This window comes from Mustelus asterias, chromosome 11, assembly GCF_964213995.1.
Source record: "Mustelus asterias chromosome 11, sMusAst1.hap1.1, whole genome shotgun sequence".
NCBI lineage: Eukaryota > Metazoa > Chordata > Chondrichthyes > Carcharhiniformes > Triakidae > Mustelus > Mustelus asterias.
In genome coordinates, this window is record NC_135811.1 from 76,628,853 (window position 1) to 76,648,087 (window position 19,235).

At 47.6% G+C, this 19,235-nt stretch overlaps 1 protein-coding gene across 1 annotated transcript in view; it reads left to right on the forward strand.

Moving 5' to 3' along the window:
* Nucleotides 1-18,240, forward strand: part of LOC144500603 (formin-like protein 1) — a 274,250-nt gene extending 256,010 nt beyond the window's left edge. The window contains exon 27 of the mRNA XM_078223784.1: nucleotides 13,499-18,240. Within this exon, the coding sequence (XP_078079910.1) occupies nucleotides 13,499-13,602 (104 nt within the window). The 3' untranslated portion in view covers nucleotides 13,603-18,240. The remainder of the gene's footprint in view (nucleotides 1-13,498) is intronic.
* Nucleotides 18,241-19,235: the final 995 nt, after the last annotated feature.

The following is a 19,235-nucleotide window of genomic DNA, read 5'->3' on the forward strand; positions in this document are numbered from 1 at the left end:
CCCCCCACGTTCACCCAGCTCTCCCCATGGTGCCCCCTTGGCCCTCTCCTCGGCAGGCTCCTGCTTTCGGGGGCCGCAAAGCCTCAGACCTCACTCTCATGCCTCTCTTCCACTATTATTGCACTTGCCATCCCTCCAGTTGATGGAGGGATGTGTGGGGGTGGGTGAGTGAGTGTGAGGGTGAGTGAGTGAGTGTGAGGGTGAGTGAGAGTGTGAGAGTGAGTGATTGAGTGTGAGGGTGTGAGAGTGTGAGGGTGAGAGAGTATGAGGGTGAGTGATTGAGTGTGAGGGTGAGTGAGTGAGTGTGAGGGTGGGTGAGTGAGTGTGAGGGTGGGTGAGTGAGTGAGTGTGAGGGTGGGTGAGTGAGGGTGAGTGAGTGAGTGTGAGGGTGAGTGAGTGTGAGGGTGAGTGATTGAGTGTGAGAGTGAGTGATTGAGTGTGAGAGTGAGTGAGTGTGAAGGTGGGTGAGTGAGTGTGAGGGTGGGTGAGTGAGTGTGAGGGTGGGTGAGTGAGTGTGAGGGTGGGTGAGTGAGTGTGAGGGTGGGTGAGTGAGTGTGAGGGTGAGTGAGTGAGTGTGAGGGTGAGTGAGAGTGAGTGATTGAGTGTGAGAGTGAGGGTGAGTGAGAGTGAGTGATTGAGTGTGAGGGTGTGAGTGAGTGTGAGGGTGGGTGAGTGAGTGTGAGGGTGGGTGAGTGAGTGTGAGGGTGGGTGAGTGAGTGTGAAGGTGGGTGGGTGAGTGTGAGGGTGAGTGAGTGAGTGTGAGGGTGAGTGAGAGTGTGAGAGTGAGTGATTGAGTGTGAGGGTGAGTGAGTGAGTGGGAGGGTGAGTGAGAGTGTGAGAGTGAGTGATTGAGTGTGAGGGTGTGTGAGTGTGAGGGTGGGTGAGAGAGTGTGAGGGTGAGTGAGTGAGTGTGAGGGTGGGTGAGTGAGTGTGAGGGTGGGTGAGTGAGTGTGAGGGTGGGTGAGTGAGTGTGAGGGTGGGTGAGTGAGTGTGAGGGTGGCTGAGCGAATGTGTAAGGGTCAACGAGTGAGAGTGGGTAGGTGAGGTGTGTGCATTCGAGGGTGGGCGAGTGTGCATGCGTGTGCATGCATGTGTGTTTGCAAGCGTGTGTATGTTTGCGTGCATGTATCGGTTGAGTGTGAAGGGGTGAGGGTCAGTGAGGGGGTGAGGGTCAGTGAGGGGGGTGAGGGTCAGTGGGAGGGTGAGGGTCAGTGAGTGAGCACCCTAAGTGTGAGCTGGACACACTCTCAGCCTTTCGCTCTTTAATGGTCATCTTTATGATTTCAATTATCCGTTTATTGCTGTGACTTTTTATTCAGCAAGTTGTTTATTTCACACAGCTTGTGTCAAACCTTAATTTCCCAAATTCGCTCATAAGCTCCCCCCAAGTGGGGGACAAATTAAATGTTCCCGCCCCCCCCTCCCCCGCCCACCTCCCCCCCCCTCCCCCCCCCCCCCCCCCCCCCCCCCCCCCCCCCACCATGTGAAAAGGTTGTTCAAACTTGTCTAGAATGCTAAGTGCAGCATGTGCGGGAATAACAATGCGTACAGATTCCTCTCCAAACCATGCAGCCTCCTGACTTGAAAACATATCACTGCTCCTTCATCATCACTGGGTCAAAATCCTGCACTCCCTCCCTAACAACCCTAACCGCACTGTGGATGTACCTACATCACACCTTCTGCAGTGGTTTAAGAAAGCGACTCACCACCACCTTTTCAAGGGCAATTAGGGATGGGCAATAAATGCTGGCCTAGCCAGCGATATCCACAATTAATGCAAGGGAACAAACTTACTGCGGAAACCCATATCCATGTCTTTGTTCCCTGTATTCCCTAACTATTTGATGTTCCTGGAACCAGCCTCCCATTTTCCACCCTCAATAAACTTGTGCTCACCTCAAACTCTGTTGCCCATACCCTAACTTGCACTGAAACCTCCTCACCCCTTTTTCTATTGTTAATTCCTGGGATGTGAGCATTCTTGCAAAGCCAGCATTTGTTGCCCATCCCTCATTGCCTCTGAGAGGGTGCTGGTGCTGAGCTGCCATCTTGAACTGCAGTCCGGATGTAGATAAACCTTCAGTGCTGGCTGGGAGGGTGTCTTCCAGGTTTTTGACGCTGTGCCCACTGCCCTGCATCGGCTCCGAGTCCAGCAATGCCTCAGTTTTAAAATTCTCACCCTCCTGCCACCTTGATCCCGTCTGTCTCTGTAATCTTCTCCATCCTCTGCACCCCAGCAATTCAGGCTGCTCCATTACTGATGTGGAGATGCCGGCGTTGGATTGGGTTAAGCACAGTAAGAAGTCTCAGCACCAGGTTAAAGTCCCACAAGTTTATTTGGCAGCACTAACTTTCGGAGCCCCAAGCCCCTTCTTCAGGTGACTCACCTGATGAAGGAGCTTGAGACTCCGAAAGCTAGTGCTGCCAAATAAACCTGTTGGACTTTAACCTGGTGTTGTGAGACTTCTTACTGTGCTCCATTATTGCCAATGTTACTTTCTGCTTCATGGACTGTAGGCTCTGGAATCTCCACCACCCCCACACCCACCCTTCACCTCCCACACCCCACTTACAACTCCACCCCACTAAACCTCACCCCCTCGTGCCCCTGTGACGACATTTCTCAAAAGCTCCCTCTTCGGGCAAGCTTTTGGTTCTTTGCCTTAATGGCTGAAATTTTACTGCACCGCCCGCCACGGGAATCGGAGTGGACGTGGGGTGGACAATGGGAAGGTCCGTTGACCTTGGGCGGGATTTTACGGTTTCGGGACGAGGCAGTAACATTCCGCCCAATATCTCCTTATGTGATTCCGTGTCAAAATTTGAAATTTGTTTGATGTTGCTCCTGACATTGCCCATCAGACTTTTGAATGGATCTACCAAATATTAAGCTGATCTTTCTCTGCACCCTAGCTATGAATGTAACAATATATTCTGCCCCCTCTCCTTTCCTGCTCCCCTCTATGAACGCTATGTTTTGTCAGTATAGCGCACAAGAAACAAAACTTTTCTCTATATCCCAATACATCTGACAATAATAAATCCAATCAAATGTTACCATCCTGCAATGCTATATAAATCCAAGTTGTTGTTTTAAAAAGCCAGCGATCCTCCTGTAGCTGGTTTTACACAGCAGAGTCACTCAGTTACAACAAGCTGTTAATTGCAGACTTTCACTGTGAGATATTACAAGGGCGGCACGGTGGCACAGTGGTTAGCACTGCTGCCTCACGGAGCCAAGGACCCGGGTTCAATTACCGACTTGGGGCTGTCTGTGCGGAGTCTGCACATCCTCCCTGTGTCTGTATGAGTTTCCTCCGGGTGGTCCAGTTGCTTCCCATAACCTGAAAGACGTGCTGGTTAGGTGCATAGGCCATGCTAAATTCTCCCTCAGTGTAACCCGAACAGGAGCCGGAGTGTGGAGACTCGGTGATTTTCACAGTGACTTCATTGCAGTGTTAATGTAAGCCTACTTGTCACACTAATGAATAAACTTTAAAAACACTGATCTTCAAAATCACTCATCATTAGTGACAGAGGGCATGAGAGCGTCCATTTGACATTGAATAACGTGCTGATCTCTGGCTGTGTCTCTCAGTATCTTTGTGGAGTTGTCTATTTTCAGTGATGTGTGCTGGCTCTCTCTGATTCTCTGCTTCTGAGTGCTGTGTTTCCGCTGCCTAATAGCTGCTCTTCCTGAAGTGTGCTGCTGCCTAGTGTCGGGGCTGCTGCTGCTGTCGTCTGCCTTTGCTTCCTGCCTCTCTGTGTGCTGCTTATCTGCTCTGTGCTCTTCTCTCTACCGCTGTGTGCCACCTAGCAGGCATGACACTACAAGGTAAGCCCCCAGGTGTGTGACATTTTACTCAGCACTTTAAACAGGGAAACGCAGATCTGGCAGTGAGTTGAAAGGCTGCATACTTGGTCAGGAGTGTTAGAACAAAGGTCAGTCAGTGTAGGCGTTAGGGATGGGCTGTGTCGTGTTTGTGAGCATGGGGTGGGTAACAGGATGGAGGGGTGAAGGGTCATACCCGGGGAACAGGTCACATGTGGGGGATGACCAGACTGCATATGTACCAGCCTGTTAGGTGTGGACCGGTATTTGTGTGATGGTCTGTTTCTGTGTCTGAGAACACAGCATTGTTGGATGCAGATTTAAACAGCAAACCTTTTCACAGAATCATAAAAATCATAGAATCCCTACAGGGCAGAAGGAGGCCATTCGGCCTATCGAATCTGCACCAGCAACAATCCCACCCAGGCCTATCCCACATATTTATCCCGCTAACCTACGTATCCTGGGACACTGAGGGTTAATTTAGCATGGCCAATGCACGTAACCCACACATTTTCGGACTGTGGGAGAAAACTGGAGCACCTGGAGGAAACCCACACAGACACGGGGAGAACGTGCAAACTCCACACAGACAGTGACCCAAGCCGGGAATCAAACCCGGGTCCCTGAAGCTGTGAGTCAGCAGTGATAACCACTGTGCCACAATGATACCCCTTATAATCTAGATTATTATTATAAACTACAGGAACTTGTTGCAAATACATCTTTGATTGGTTTCTGTGAATGTAAAGAAGCATTGAATCAAGAAATAGGGGTCAAATTTAATCAGTTGTTACTCAAAGTCACATATCAAAGACTCAATATGGTTTTCACACACAAATCTTATCTTGTGTTTAGATTATTACTGTAGAATACAAGCAGAAGACCCAATTTTCCAATATCACTGTTCACATAACAAGACTCCATCTCATGCCTGACAAGGTACAACAGTTAGAGTCATAGAGGTTTACAGCATGGAAACTGGCCCTTCGGCCCAACTTGTCCATGCCGCCCTTTTATTTTAAACCCCTAAGCTAATCCCAATTGCCTGCATTTGGCCCATATCCCTCTATACCCATCTTACCCATGTAACTGTCTAAATGCTTTTTAAAGGACAAAATTGTACCCGCCTCTACTACTACCTCTGGCAGCTTGTTCCAGACACTCACCACCCTCTGTGTGAAAAAATTGTCCCTCTGGACACTTTTGTATCTCTCCCCTCTCACCTTAAATCTATGCCCTCTAGTTTTAGACTCCCCTACCTTTGGGAAAAGATATTGACTATCTAGCTGATCTATACCCCTCATTATTTTATAGACCTCTATAAGGTCACCCCTCAGCCTTCTATGCTCCAGAGAAAAATATCCTAGTCTATCCAGCCTCTCCTTATAACTCAAACCATCAAGTCCCGGTAGCATCCTAGTAAATCTTTTCTGTACTCTTTCTAGTTTAATAATATCCTTTCTATAATCGGGTGGCCAGAATTGCACACAGTATTCCAAGTGTGGCCTTACCAATGTCTTGTACAACTTCAACAAGACGTCCCACCTCCTGTATTCAATGTTCTGACCAATGGAACCAAGCATGCCGAATGCCTTCTTCACCACTCTGTCCACCTGTGACTCCACTTTCAAGGAGCTATGAACATGTACCCGTAGATCTCTTTGTTCAGTAACTCTCCCCAATGCCCTACCATTAACTGAGTGAGTCCTGCCCTGGTTCAATCTACCAAAATGTAGATTTGATATAGACTGCAACACTCAAGATCAGCTTCTTCCCTGCTGCCATTAGACTTTTGAATGGACGTATCAGGCGGGATTTTCCAGCCGCCCCAGGACCGGAAAATCCTGCCTGAGGTCAACGGACCTCTGCATGGTCCGTGTCCCGCCCGTTACTATTCCCGTGGCAGGCGGGATGGGAAAATTCCACCTATCGTACATTAAGCTGATCTTCATCTGCACCCTAGCTATGACAGTAACACTATATTCTTTCCTTCTCCTCTATATACTTTATGAACGGTATGTTTTGTTGCTATAGCGTGCCAGAAACAATACTTTTCACTGTATCCCAATACATGTGACAATAATAAATCAAATCAAACACTAGGGGGAGTACTTCCTGCATATGTGCAGATGCAGTGTCAGTGCAACAGTAAGGGGGCGATTCTCCCAAAAGTGTTGAATTGGCGGCAGAACCGTTCTAGATCGCACCAGTTCTGACAGGTCAGATTCTCACCTGAATCTCTGCACTCTGTGCATTGCAGAGGTCCCAGTCGTGAATCTCATTAAAAGCCCAGGCGGGGGGGGGGGGGGGGGGGGGGGGGGGGAAGCTGGGGGGTGGGGGGGGGGGGAGCTAGGGGGGAGGGTGTTGGGGGGCCCTATTCACGCCTGAGTTTGAAGTTCTGGAGCTCTGCGCATGCACAGTGGCCCCAAACTGTCAAACCTCCGATTGCTGGCCAGCCCGGGACCCCTGCAGTGCTGCCCCTCCAACATCCCCCCCAGCCCCCCCCCACAGCCCGATCACAGCCCCCACAACAATTCCCAGGCCAGCCCTGATCCCGCCCCCCCGTCCCAGAGTACCCCGATGCACAGCCCATCCTCCCCCAGCAGTGATGAAACCCTCGTCCCGACAGACCCTACGTCCCACTGCCCCCCCCCCCCCCCCCCCCCGGGGTCAGACCCCCCTGGAGGCAGCCCCCCACCCCTGGCAGACCACTCCGCCCCCAAGCCTGCCCCAATCGCTGCCCTCCCTCCATCCCAGACCAATCCCAATGTAGAGTGGCAGTGGGACCCCCCACCCCCACTGATAGTCCCTAGGCCCTGCCCACAATAGGCCCCGCCGCCATGGCACTGTCTGATGCCCAATGGGCAGTGCTAAGCCGCCCCCTGGACATGGACACTTTGCCCCTTGGGCAGTGCCAGGGGGCACAGGCTGGAACTTCCAGGGTGCCCATGCCCAGGGGGCACCACCCCTCCCCGCTGCCCGAGCACCTGTGGGAGCCTCAATTGTTCCCCTTCATTCCGGCGGGTCTCCCGCTAGTTACCCGAAAGTGGGGAGCTGGTCTGAACCCGCTGGCGGGGTGGGAGATTCAATCAGGTCCCAATAATTAACACATCTACATATTTAAAACAGATTAAAAATCAGAAATAAATTAGTTGCCTGCCTTCCCGCCGGTTTCTCGCGTAGTCTGGCAGGCGGTTGCTCACCGGCTCTGGGAGATGTGCATGCAGAAATCCCCGTTCAAGGCCGCAGACACATGTCTCCTGGCCGGAACCGCCAGAGAAGTGGCTGGTGCGGATGGGAGAATCGCGGTCTAAGTCTCAATGACATTCTGGAATCCAACCCCCCACCTCCCCTGATGCCCCCTGACCACTTCTCCCCCACTCCCTCCTGCTTCACCAGTAACTCTCCCCATTCCTCCTCACCATCTTCTCCCCTATCTCTCCTCACCTCACTGCCCACCCTCCCCCCACTCCATCCCCCAACCCCTGCTACCACCCCCCTCCCTCCCACCGCTCCGTTTGCTGCTTCTCCCACAATCCCCCCCACCATGTCCCCTCGCCACTGCTGCGGCTGCTGCCGTGTTTCCAGAAGAGATGGCGGGGGGTGGGGGTAGAAGGGAGAGTGAAGGGAGAGTGAAGGGAATGTTGAAGGGAGGGAGCTGAGGGAAGCAGGTCAGTGATGAGGGGCAGTGGATGAAGATGGAAGGGCCGGGGGCGGGGAGGGCGGATGAGGATAGCGACCAAGGGTAAGCTGGCTTCCAGATATGAATTTCCTGTTTTGTTGGGAGTTAGTGTGATTCATTCCAGAGATGAGAGTTTGTCTTCTGTAGAGAGATTGAGTGGTTTGTACTCTCTAAAGTTTAGAATAGTGAGAGGAGCTCGAATTGAGGTGAATAAGATGATAAAAGGTATTGATGAAGGAGACGTAGAGAGAGTGTTTCCTCCTGTAGGGCAATCCAGATCAAGAATTCATAGTTTTAGGATAAGGAGCGGCAGATTTAGAACAGGGATGAGGAGAAACTACTTCTCTCAAAGGTTGTGCTCATGTGGAATCCACTACCCCAGAGCTTGGTGGATGCTGGGATTTTGAGTAAGTTTAAGAAAGATGTGGACAGATTGTTAATTAGTAAGGGTTATGGAGAATGGGCAGGAAGGTGGAGTTGAGACTGAGATGAGATCAGTCATGGTCGTATTGAATGGCGTGTCAAGCTCGAGGGGCTGAATGGCCTACTCCTGCTTCTAGTTCTTAAGTTCGGTATAAACTCTACATTTCCAACAAAACAAGCCCAATTGACAATTAAGTGGCGTGGATTTTACTCCAGCTAACATTCCAGCCACTAAGTATTGCTGGAAAAAGCGACAAGCTGTCAAAGCTTTATGTCTGACACTCATCACGTCTTTTTCTTCATTAATACTCAAGTTCTGTAATACTAAACAAGCATTCCTGCCTTTCTTTATTGTGACAGATAATTGATTCACTCCCTGCTCAATGTTATCTTTCAGATGTCTGCAATGTGTGTTTGTGTTGGCATCCTTCCAGACACAAGAGATAACGGGCAGAGAGCAAACACCCCATTGAGGTGGGGTAGGGGTGGCCTCTTCATGTGGTGTACCTTCGCTGGCAGCAGTGAAGGCCAATCCTTGAGATGCAGGTTCCACCACAAGGGCTGCGGCTGAAGCTGCCAAAGTGACCTTAAGGATTGTATTTTCTGTATTGGTGCTTGATGCCAAGCTGCTGTGGTCTCTGGGCATCACTGGTGGTGCACGCCTGCCCACAGTGGGTGTTGCCATTTCTGTCTTTTGCCAATTAGTGACTCCCAGGTGTGATAATCATAACCGATGTCTAGGGCCTTTGTGTCACGCTCGCAAGCAACCTTGAAGCAGAACTTTGGGCACCATACCGGTTGTCTTGCTTTTGCTAAATCACCGGATCAAATGTTCTTAGGTATGCAATCACCATCTATTCTGTGGGCCTGCCCAACACGCCAAAGCTGCCCTTAGAATCATGGAGTCATGGAGATATACAGCATGGAAACAGGCCCTTCAGCCCGACTCATCCATGCTGACCAGGTTCCTTAAACTGAACTAGTCCCATTTGCCTTTGTTTGGCCCATATCCCTCTAAACCTTTCCCTATCCATGTACTTGTCCAAATGTCTTTTAAATGTTGTCATTATACCCACCTCTACCACCTCCTCTGGCAGTTCATTCCATACACGCACCACCCTCCGTGTGAAAAAGTTGCCCCTCAGGTCCCTTTTAAATCTTTCCTCTCTCACCTTAAACCTATGCTCTCTAGTTTTGGACACCCCTACCCTGGGGAAAGGACCTTGGTTATTCACTTTATCTATACCCCTCATGATTTTATAAACCTCTATAAGGTCACCCCTCATCCTCCATACGCTCCATGAAAAAAAGTCCCAGCCTATCCAGCCTCTCCTTATAATTCAAACCTTCCAGTCCTGGTAACATCCTTGTAAATCTTTTTTACACCCTTTCCAGTTTAATAACATCCTTCCTATAGCAGAGTGACCCGAATTGTATGCAGTACACCAAATGTGGCCTTACCAGTGTCTTGTACAGATGTAACATAACGTCCCAACTCCTGTATTCAGTGCTCTGACCGATGAAGGCAAGTGTGCCAAACGCCTCGTGTACCTCTGCTTGATTAGTCTGCGTGGGTTTCCTCCGGGTGCTCCAGCCTCCTCCCACAGTCCAAAGATGTGCGAGTTAGGTTGATTGGCTATGCTAAAAAAAAAATTGCCCTTAGTGTTCCTGAGATGCGTAGGTTAGAGGGATTAGTGGGTAAATATGTAGGGATATGGGGGTAGGGCCTGGGTGGGATTGTGGTCGGTGCAGACTCGATGGGCCGAATGACCTCTTTCTGTACTGTAGGGTTTCTATGATTTCTATGATTAGTGCCAACACACTTGGGAGCTCTGCCTTTGAGAGGACTGCCACATTCGTGAATAATCCATCAGCAAATACCCATAATAGGCCACAGACAGTGCGCGGTAATCAATAGCATTGATTAAAAACCTGCACAGTCAGTGTCATTTCCATATCTTGTTTCCTGGGATTAACCTTTATCACTAATGCCTGTCCCCACCTGCAAGCTTAGCAATGAGCCACGCTGTGAGGAGATTGTCTGAAGGTCGGAAGTCAGTGGGAGCTGTAGCTCACATGTTCACTAGATTGATTCCAGAGATGAGGGGTTTGTCATATGAAGAGAGATTGAACAGTTTAGGCCTATACTCTCTGGAATTTAGAAGAATGAATGGAGATCAAATTGAGCTATTCAAGATGAGAAAAGATATGGATAAAGTAGACATGGAGCAGAGAGGTCATAGTCTTAGGATAAGGAGCAGTAAATTTAAAACAGAGTTGAGGAGAAACTACTTCTCCCAAAGGGTTGTGAATCTGTGGAATTCACTACCCCAAAGTGCGGTGGATGTTGGGACAGTGAGTAAATATAAGGAGGAGTTAGACAGATTTTTAATTGGTAATGAGTTGAAGGGTTATGGGGAGAAGGCAGGAAAATGGGGATGAGGAGCATATCAGCCATGATCGAATGGCGGAGTGGACTCGATGGGCTAAATGGCCTAATTCTACTCCTATATCTTATGAATTTATGAGATCCTTCTGGATAGATGTGGAGGTTTACAAGGTACTCTCCAATAGGGAAATCCCATTGCCATTTGACAGGCTTGCCTTAAGCTCCCTGGCCAGAGTCTGGGGAGACGATTTAAAAGCAGCATCAAAAAATGCATTTAGATTCTGAACCGAATCAACTTCCGTTAAGAGCACCAGAGTGTCTTGTTAAACCTGAGGAGCAGATGGAGAAAGCAGCAAAGGCTCTGAGATTTCTCCCTGCTTCTTGGAACGTTCAAAGAATATCGGTCAATAGTCATTAAGAAGTTCCCTTTTCTCGCTGGAATAAATGCAAGTATTTCAGTGGGAGTAGATTTGCACTGTGCTTGAGGAGAGCAGCATCAGTCAGTGACTGTTGAACCTAGCAGATAACACAGTTCTCTCGGAAGGAAACACAAAAGTGATGCTTCTCATGGGATTGACATGTCTTCATTGACCTGTTAGTAATGACAAACCACCACCCTGCCCTCTCTGTTGACACTCTAATTCAAATGTTTCCCATCTCTGCTATCCAGATCACAGCGATCAATGGGCTTCTGGTGACACTTGTACTCAATAAACTGAGTGTCTGTCCTCTCTTTTAGCTGGTTTGCTCTGTTCTGCTTTGTTTTAAGCATAAACCTCAATGGCCAATTTAATTATTTAGATGAGAAAACTCATGCATCAACCTCTTTCTAAGATGCAGTAAGTAGTCTCACAACACCTGGTTAAAGTCCAACAGGTTTATTTGGTAGCACGAGCTTTTGGAGTGTTGCCCCTTCATCAGGTGAGTCTCACCTGATGAAGGAGCGGCTCTCCGAAAGCTTGTGCTACGAAATAAACCTGTTGGACTTTCACCTGGTGTTGTGAGATGACTTACTGTGCCCACCCCAGTCCAACACCGGCAACTCCACATCATCTTTCTAAGATGGTTACCATAAGATATAGAAGCAGAATTAGGTCATTCGGCCCATCGGGTCTGCTCCAACATTCAATCATGGCTGATACTATTCTCATCCCCATTCTCCTGCCTTCTCCCCGTAACCCTTGACCCCCTTATTAATCAAGAACCTATCTATCTCTGTCTTAAAGACACTCAATGACCTGGCCTCCACTGCCCTCTGTGGCAATGAGTTCCACAGATTCACCACTCTCTGGCTGAAGAAATTCCTCCTCATCTCAGTTTTAAAGGAGTGTCCCTTCACTCTGACGTTGTGCCCTCGAGTTCTAGTCTCTCCCACTGGTGGAAACATCCTCTCCATGTTCACTCTATCCAGGCCACTCGGTATTCTGTAAGTTTCAATTAGATCCCCCCCTCATCCTTCTAAACTCCATCGAGTATAGACCCAGGTTCCTCAATCGCTCCTCATATGACAAACCCTTCATTCCTGGGATCATTCTTGTGAGCCTCCTCTGCACCTCCTCCAAGGTCAGCACATCCTTCGTTAGGTATGGGGCCCACAACTGCTCACAATATTCCAAATGTACCAGTATCTGAACCACCTGAATTCTGAACCTCCGCCTGACAGAAGAAGGAAAATTTTCCAATTGCTGATATTCTCACTTTGATACCAGCTCCAAATAGCAGAGCTCAGTCTTTCAAATTCCTCCTCTTATTTTGTGACTTTTTGCTTCAGAGGCTCTGATGAGCAGCACAGTGGTTAGCACTGCTGCCTCACAGCGCCAGGGTCCCGGGTTCAAATCCGGCCTCAGGTCACTGTCTGTGTGGAGTTTGCACGTTCTCCCCCATGTCTGCGTGGGTTTTGTCCCACAGTCCTCCCAGATGTGGGGGTTGGGTAGATTGGCCATGTTAAGTTGCCCCTTAGTGTCAAGGGCTTAGCGGGGTAAATACGTGGGGTTACGTGGATAGGGCCTGGGTGGGATTGTTGTCGGTGCAAGCTCGATGGGCCGAATCACCTCCTTCTGCAATGTAGGGATTCTATGATACCTCACCCCAGTGAATACTCCTAATGGCTATTTGGCTTAGGGAGGGGCTCCCAATGACTTGATCTGACTTTGCCTGCCATCCATATATTCTAGCAAGTGACGAAACAGGAGTTGGGACCCCAGCTGTTTTATTGCCATCTGTATCCTAGTGGCACTGAGGCCAATTAGCTGACAGCTTTCCTGGCTGAGCTCAGTGGACTCAACATTGAGCTGGGATTGGAGGGTGATCTGTGAAAGAGAAAGGATTTATGTAGCACCTTTCCCAGCCTCAAAATTCAAGTTGCTTTGCAGCCAAAGTCCTCTCGAAGCAAAGGCACTGTTGGAATGTAGAACAGTTGGCAATCAATTTGTACACAGCAAGCTCCCACAAACAGCAACGTCATAATGGCCGGATATACTCAAGAAAGCCAGCTGGTGAAGGATTTTACTGGAACCAATCTTTACTCTGTCTAACATTTATTTACAGAGTGAAACATTACAAGCATATGCCTCCTATCTCAACCCCAGTTTCAGTGAGTGTCTCCACTCGAATGAAGCCCCGGTTAATGCCCTCCACTGTTTATGGTTAAACACAATTGATTTGCAATTCGCAGAAGATTGTGTTATAACAATGTTGGTGGAAGAACAAATATTGGTACGGTTATCGGGGATAACTCCCTTGCTCTTGTTCAGAAAAGTGCCATGGGATCTTTTGCCTGAGTGCAGTTGGGTTCTCAGTTCAACATCTCATCCACAAGGCAGAACCTCTGACAGAGCAGCACTCCCTCAGCAGTACGACAGTGCCAGCCTGGAATTTATATTCAAATCTCCGGGAGAGGGACTTAATCCCACAGCCTTCAGACTCAGGGAACCATCCTTTCAGCTTTGGATAGTGGATCTAATGGATTTTTACTGCAGTCCGCTTTACTATTGCTTAAGTTAGCAACTCAGTTTGGTAGATCTCTCCTAAAGAAAAGTGTCGCAGTTGGATTTTGTGAACTAAATCTCATTTAGGATAAGGACGGGATATTTTTCAGATGTAGATCTCCTGCTCTCCTCTATTTTGGCTCACTCCATGTTTCTCCTTCCCCCCCCCCGCCCTGCAGATCTCCGCAACCAGCCGTACAGGCGAGCAGACGCCATGAGGAAAAGTGTTCGGAAGAGAATGGACGAACAGAATCTTCGTGTGACCGGAGAAGTCTCGTTATAACCAGTTGTCTGAGCTGTCGGGGGGAGGGGGGGGGATCAGGTAAATAACTGGGCGAACAAACAGGCCGCCAGATGGGAACTTGCAGCCATAGCTCTGTACCGCGCAGTCATCCCGGTTTTAGTAACGGATCCCTTTGGTAAACACAACGTGATTCAATCGCTTGACGTAGATAATTAACCAGCCAGGAGTGGCTCTGGGGGTGGGGGGTCCAAGGTGGGGGAGGAAGGGTATAAGATTCCAAACACAGCTCAAATAATAAAGGCTTGGAATCCTTAACCGTATGGGAAACTGGAAGGGGAAGATATGACTGTTACTCTTTACGCTTGGTGAAGGGGCCCCACACTTACTCCCCCAACAGCACAATGCCCCACTGGGTCTCTCTTGGGTAATGACTGAAGAACTGGAAGTGTTTCGTAGATAGCTGGTCTTATTTACATACCTGCACTGCTTTAGCCATCTTGCTTTGCATATTCTGCATTTAAAACTACTGGGGCAGAAATTGAAACCTGCTTGAAAATGATCAGGATCATTCTCACTGATACACGGACAATCAAACGCAGACTAAGAACCGAATTCAGGGTAGGGGATCATCTGAACTCTGTGAGATTAAAATGAACATCTTTATTCCAATTTACAGAGCTCACTCGAATTCGAGGAGATTACTAATAGAGATGCAGTTACCGAAGGGGTGATTAAATCCCCAATTATTTAATGACACAGAACTGTATTTGGCTGTGCTAATTATAAATTAGCCTTAAAAAATAACTAATTATATCATCTTATTTCAATGTCATGTAATGCCATGAGTAATGGGAGTATATAGGATTGGAACCCATGTCTGTTGTGTAGTCTTAGTGGGCTGACCATGTGGTGCTTCATCCAGGTTCAGATCGCTTATGCTATGTAGAGTTTGGCTCTAACATGCCACCAAAAATCAGGCCTCTGCAAGCCTAGCATTCACTTGCAAAGGAGTTTCAGCACTTGTCCATCCCGTACGTGGATTAGTGGACCTCAGCGCACGAGTGGCTCTTCCACATTTCGTTCCAAATTGAAGCTAAAAGGAGATATTGAAGAAGGGGGCATTCAGATTTTCCCAAAGGTTTTTTTTGCATGAAATCACCACCAAGATGCAGAACTGAGCCACACAGTTCTGTTCCTGGTCTGTGCTGAAATCAGAGACCGATTTTAACTCCGTGCAAATGAAGGGGTTTTGAGTGAGTTAAAATCTTGCCCACCTCCATGGATTTCCCGCTCTGGCTGAGATCAGAGCTTGAGCAGGAATCTAAAATTGCACGTGATTTCCACTTGCTCTGGACTAGAGGGCAGGAAATTCAGCCCATTCCCACTCCTGATTGAGATTTCAGAGTTACAGGGAGAAAATTGACAAAACTAAAAAGAGCTATTGCACAGAATTAGTACCAAGACCACCTCAGTATTTTGGAGCCAGCAGCTCTGCAATAAAGACTGGGGAAAAAACGACTATCCACAACGTCCCCTCGGATGGCCCGTTGGTCTTTTCCGAGAGTTATGGCAGGAGGTCTAAAGAACCCCCTATGAGTTTCAGGATCTCCTCGGTCAAAGCTGTCGGGATCCTGATGGACCTTCTCGGACACTCACTAAGACACGCAACCCAATCCCTTTCTAACAGTGATGAACGCAACATTTTAAAACGCCACTCAGTACATGACATCCAACGCTCGCACCAACCATTGGATAAAACTGTTTTTGCATCTCATTATTATTGTACTTTTTTAAAAAAAATTTTTTGTGAGGGATATATCTGAAAGCGATTGCACTTAAATTGTGGCATTATTTCTTGGAGCAGTTATTCCATTTGTTGCAACCATGACAGATCAGTGTAAATCATTTTTCTAGGTGTATATGAGGTTCTAAATCTTTCTTCTAAGTTATGGTTTAATATTCCGTTCAGTCTCATTCACAGAGTAAGCAGAGTAACTGTGCATTTGATTTGTCTCCACATTACCAGGCAGTGTGAGCTTCAGGACAAAAGGGAACATATTTCCATCCAGTGTATATGGCACTGAGATGTACCCACAGCAATGGGAACTAGATTGTGTGGCTAGATTGGCTTCCCTGCAATTCAAGCTGTCTTGAGCTGGATCAGTTGAAGGGATGTCAGATTTTACCCAGTAACATTCCTGTGACAAGCCTTTGGGACATCCCGCTATGTTAAGAGTTCTATTTAAATTGCAGGTTGTGTGGTTTCAAGCGAATCAGACAAAGAATCGTTCTTCAACCCATCACTGAGTTCGGCCAAAAACGAAAAGAAATGATGTGACTGTGGTTGATTCAACCAAGATGGAGAGGTTGCACCTTTGGTAGAGACAAACTATTGGGAATTGATGCATATCCACCTGTCCCATTAAACCCCTGCGGATCCATATGGATTCAACAACACAGTTGGGAATTAGTATGCATTAATTCTGATTGGTTTCCAATGGTGTGGATTGAAGTTGGTACCTGTGACCTTCCTTTTGTTATTGTACATGGGTGCAACCTGCTACTAGACGTCTAGTTTGTGCTGCCCTGGCGGTGTTTTTACTAACACAGTGAGGGTATGGCGGAGGGAGGATCTGGTGTCAGAAAACTGAGCTGAGGTTAACCACCCCCGGATGACTTCCCTCTGAACGGAATGAGGAGGCTCCGGTTGAATAGGTGACTCAGTAAACATGATTTGGTTAACAGAGACTTGATGGCATGTGTGGTTAGGTATTCGGAGAGGACATCTTGAGTACTGAGAGGCCTAGATAGAGTGGACGTGGAGAGGATGTTTCCACTAGTGGGAGAGACTAGAACTCGAGGGCGTAACCTCAGAATGAAGGGATGCTCCTTTAAAACTGATGATGTGGAGATGCCGGCATTGGACTGGGGTGGGCACAATAAGAAGTCTCACAACACCAGGTTAAAATGCAACAGGTTTATTTGGAATCACGAGCTTTCGGAGTGGACTCCACTCACCTGATTGCGGAACAGCGCTCCGAAAGCTCATGATTCCAAATAAACCTGTCGGATTTTAAACTGGTATTGTGAGACTTCTTACTGTGCCCTTTAAAACTGAGATGAGGAGGAATTTCTTCAGCCAGAGGGTGGTGAATCTGTGGAACTCATTGCTACAGAGGGCTGTGGAAGCCAGGTCATCGAATGTCTTTAAGATAGAGATAGGTTCTTGATCAATAAGGGGATCAAGGATTATGGGGAGAAGGCAGGAGAATGGGGATGAGAGTCATATCAGCCATGATTGAATGGTGAGGCAGACCCGGTGGGCCAAATGGCCTAATCCTGCTCCTATATCTTATGGAGTTATGGTCTACTCTTGGCATAGGGTCTCTCTAAGTGGGATGTACAGGTTGCAAAGTCAACCCTATAGTGTTACAGCCCAGTCTCTGACTGGCCCTCCCTCTAACGAGGACCCAAGTCAGGAGCAGGGTTTCACCAGATTACCCTCTGCAAGTTGAGGAGAAAATCCATGTGAATCAAAAAGACTGCCACAGTCACACATATGAGAGTGGGAGGCTTGGAGATGAGGAGCAGGGGGGATCTGGGCTGAGTGTGTTGTAGCTGAGATGTACAGAAGGTATTATGCAATAAATATATAGATGTTGATGATGGACATTGGATGGTCACCCTTCTGTCAGGCAAAGAAGGAATAGTCACTTCATTGCTGTATTTGAAACGAACTGTCATGAAACTTGTTAAGCACATATAGACCTGCAGTGTTTTAGGTTGGGGAACAGATCAGTTTGCCTTGGTAATATGGCTTATCAGCTGGATCCATTTTTTTCTCTGTGACAGGACTTGAGTTAGTGGATGTGACTTATACGTAAGGCAAATCCCATATACAAGTCAACGTGATATTTTATAACTCACTTTGTAAATATTTTGTGTCGTAGGAAGTCAAGGACAGTATTCCGAAACGGGAAGGTGCCTCTGCCATTGTCCATGTGACCTGGTACGAAAGCAAAAAAAAAAACTGTTGATGCTGGGAATTTGAAATGGAAAGGGAAAATAGTCAGCAGCGTTCGTGGAGAGAGAAACAGAGTGGACGCTCCAGCTCTGTGACCTTGCAACCGAACTAGTGGCAAGTTTGCTGATCTGAAACGCCAACTCTGCTTCTGCAGACGCTGCCTGACCTGCTGAGTATTTTCCAGCGTTTTCTGCTTCTGTTCCATGAGGTGGTTAGTTTATCCTGTCAGTTCTGAGCAGGCACCACTTTGCTGCCCATCAGTCCCGTTGCTCGAAGGGTCTGACATAACTGGATCGTGCCTACATTGGCCTTTGCCATCTTTGAGCGGAGACCTTTCACACCACTTTTTTTTTGCGGTCTTTTCATACTCAGAGAATTACCCCACGTGCTCCAATCCTACTCGAGACCCAAAGTGTAAACTTAAATGAACCGAAGTGTGTACAAATGGATTGTAAAAGAAATGCATACATATATTCCAGAGATTATAAAAGAACATAAATGGATAATTTTTTTATGCACTAATAATAAATGTCTGTATTTCAAAGAAAGCTTTGCTGTGCGGTTGATGGGATTATTTAATATCGCAGGAATTATTGTTAATAACCTTTTTTAAAAAAGTCTTCCCTCACATTTTGAATAAATATAAAAGATTTATTTTTGATTTGTCTTGTTGAAAGCACTAGATCACAAATAATCTTTTGTTTCAGGACCTGCGATCGTCTTCCTTAAAGGATATTGTTTTTTTAAATGTTAACAATGTAGAGCACAGAAATAGGCCATTTGGCCCGACTGGTCCATGCTGGTGTTTATTCTCCATGTGAGCCTTCTCCAACCCTATTTCATGACAACCGATTATTATATTAGATTCATAGAATCCCTACAGTGCAGAAGGAGGCCACTCAGCCCATCGAGCCTGCACCGACAACAATTCCAAAGGTGTGGGGTGACGCCCCTATCCCCGTCACCCCACACCTTTACCCTGCTTATCCCCCTGACACTAAGGGGCAATTTATCACGGCCAATCAACCTAATCCGCACATCTTTGGACTGTGGAGGAAACCGGAGCACCCGGAGGAAACCCACGCAGACACAGGGAGAATGTACAAACTCCACACAGACAGCGACCCGAGACCAAAATTGAACCCGGGTCCTTGGCGCCGTGAGGCAGCAGTGCTAACCACTGTGCCACCGTGCCGCCCTCCTCTATTTTTATTCATGTGTTTATCTGCCTTTTCCTTAAATGAGCCGATAGCTCAACTGCTCCTAGTTCCACATCCGAAACACAATCTGGGTAAAGAATTCCCAATTGGATCTATTAGTGATTATCTTAAATTGATTGTCATTAATTTTAGTCTGCCCCACAAGTAGGAACATCTCTACCCTTTCGTAATCTTAAACATGTCGAGCCTTCTCGTTTCCCTAGAAAAGAGCCCCAGCCTCTTCAATCTTTCCTGTTAAGTATAACCTCTCTTTTCCGGTATTATCTTGTAAATCATTCTTACATTTTCCCTTGCACCTCCTTACCTTTTTACAATACGGAGAGAGTACAGCAAGTGTTGTCAAACCGAGATTCTACATAACACACAAAAACAGAAAATCCTGGAAAATCTCAGTAGGTCTGACAGCATCTGTGGAGAGAGAATAGAGC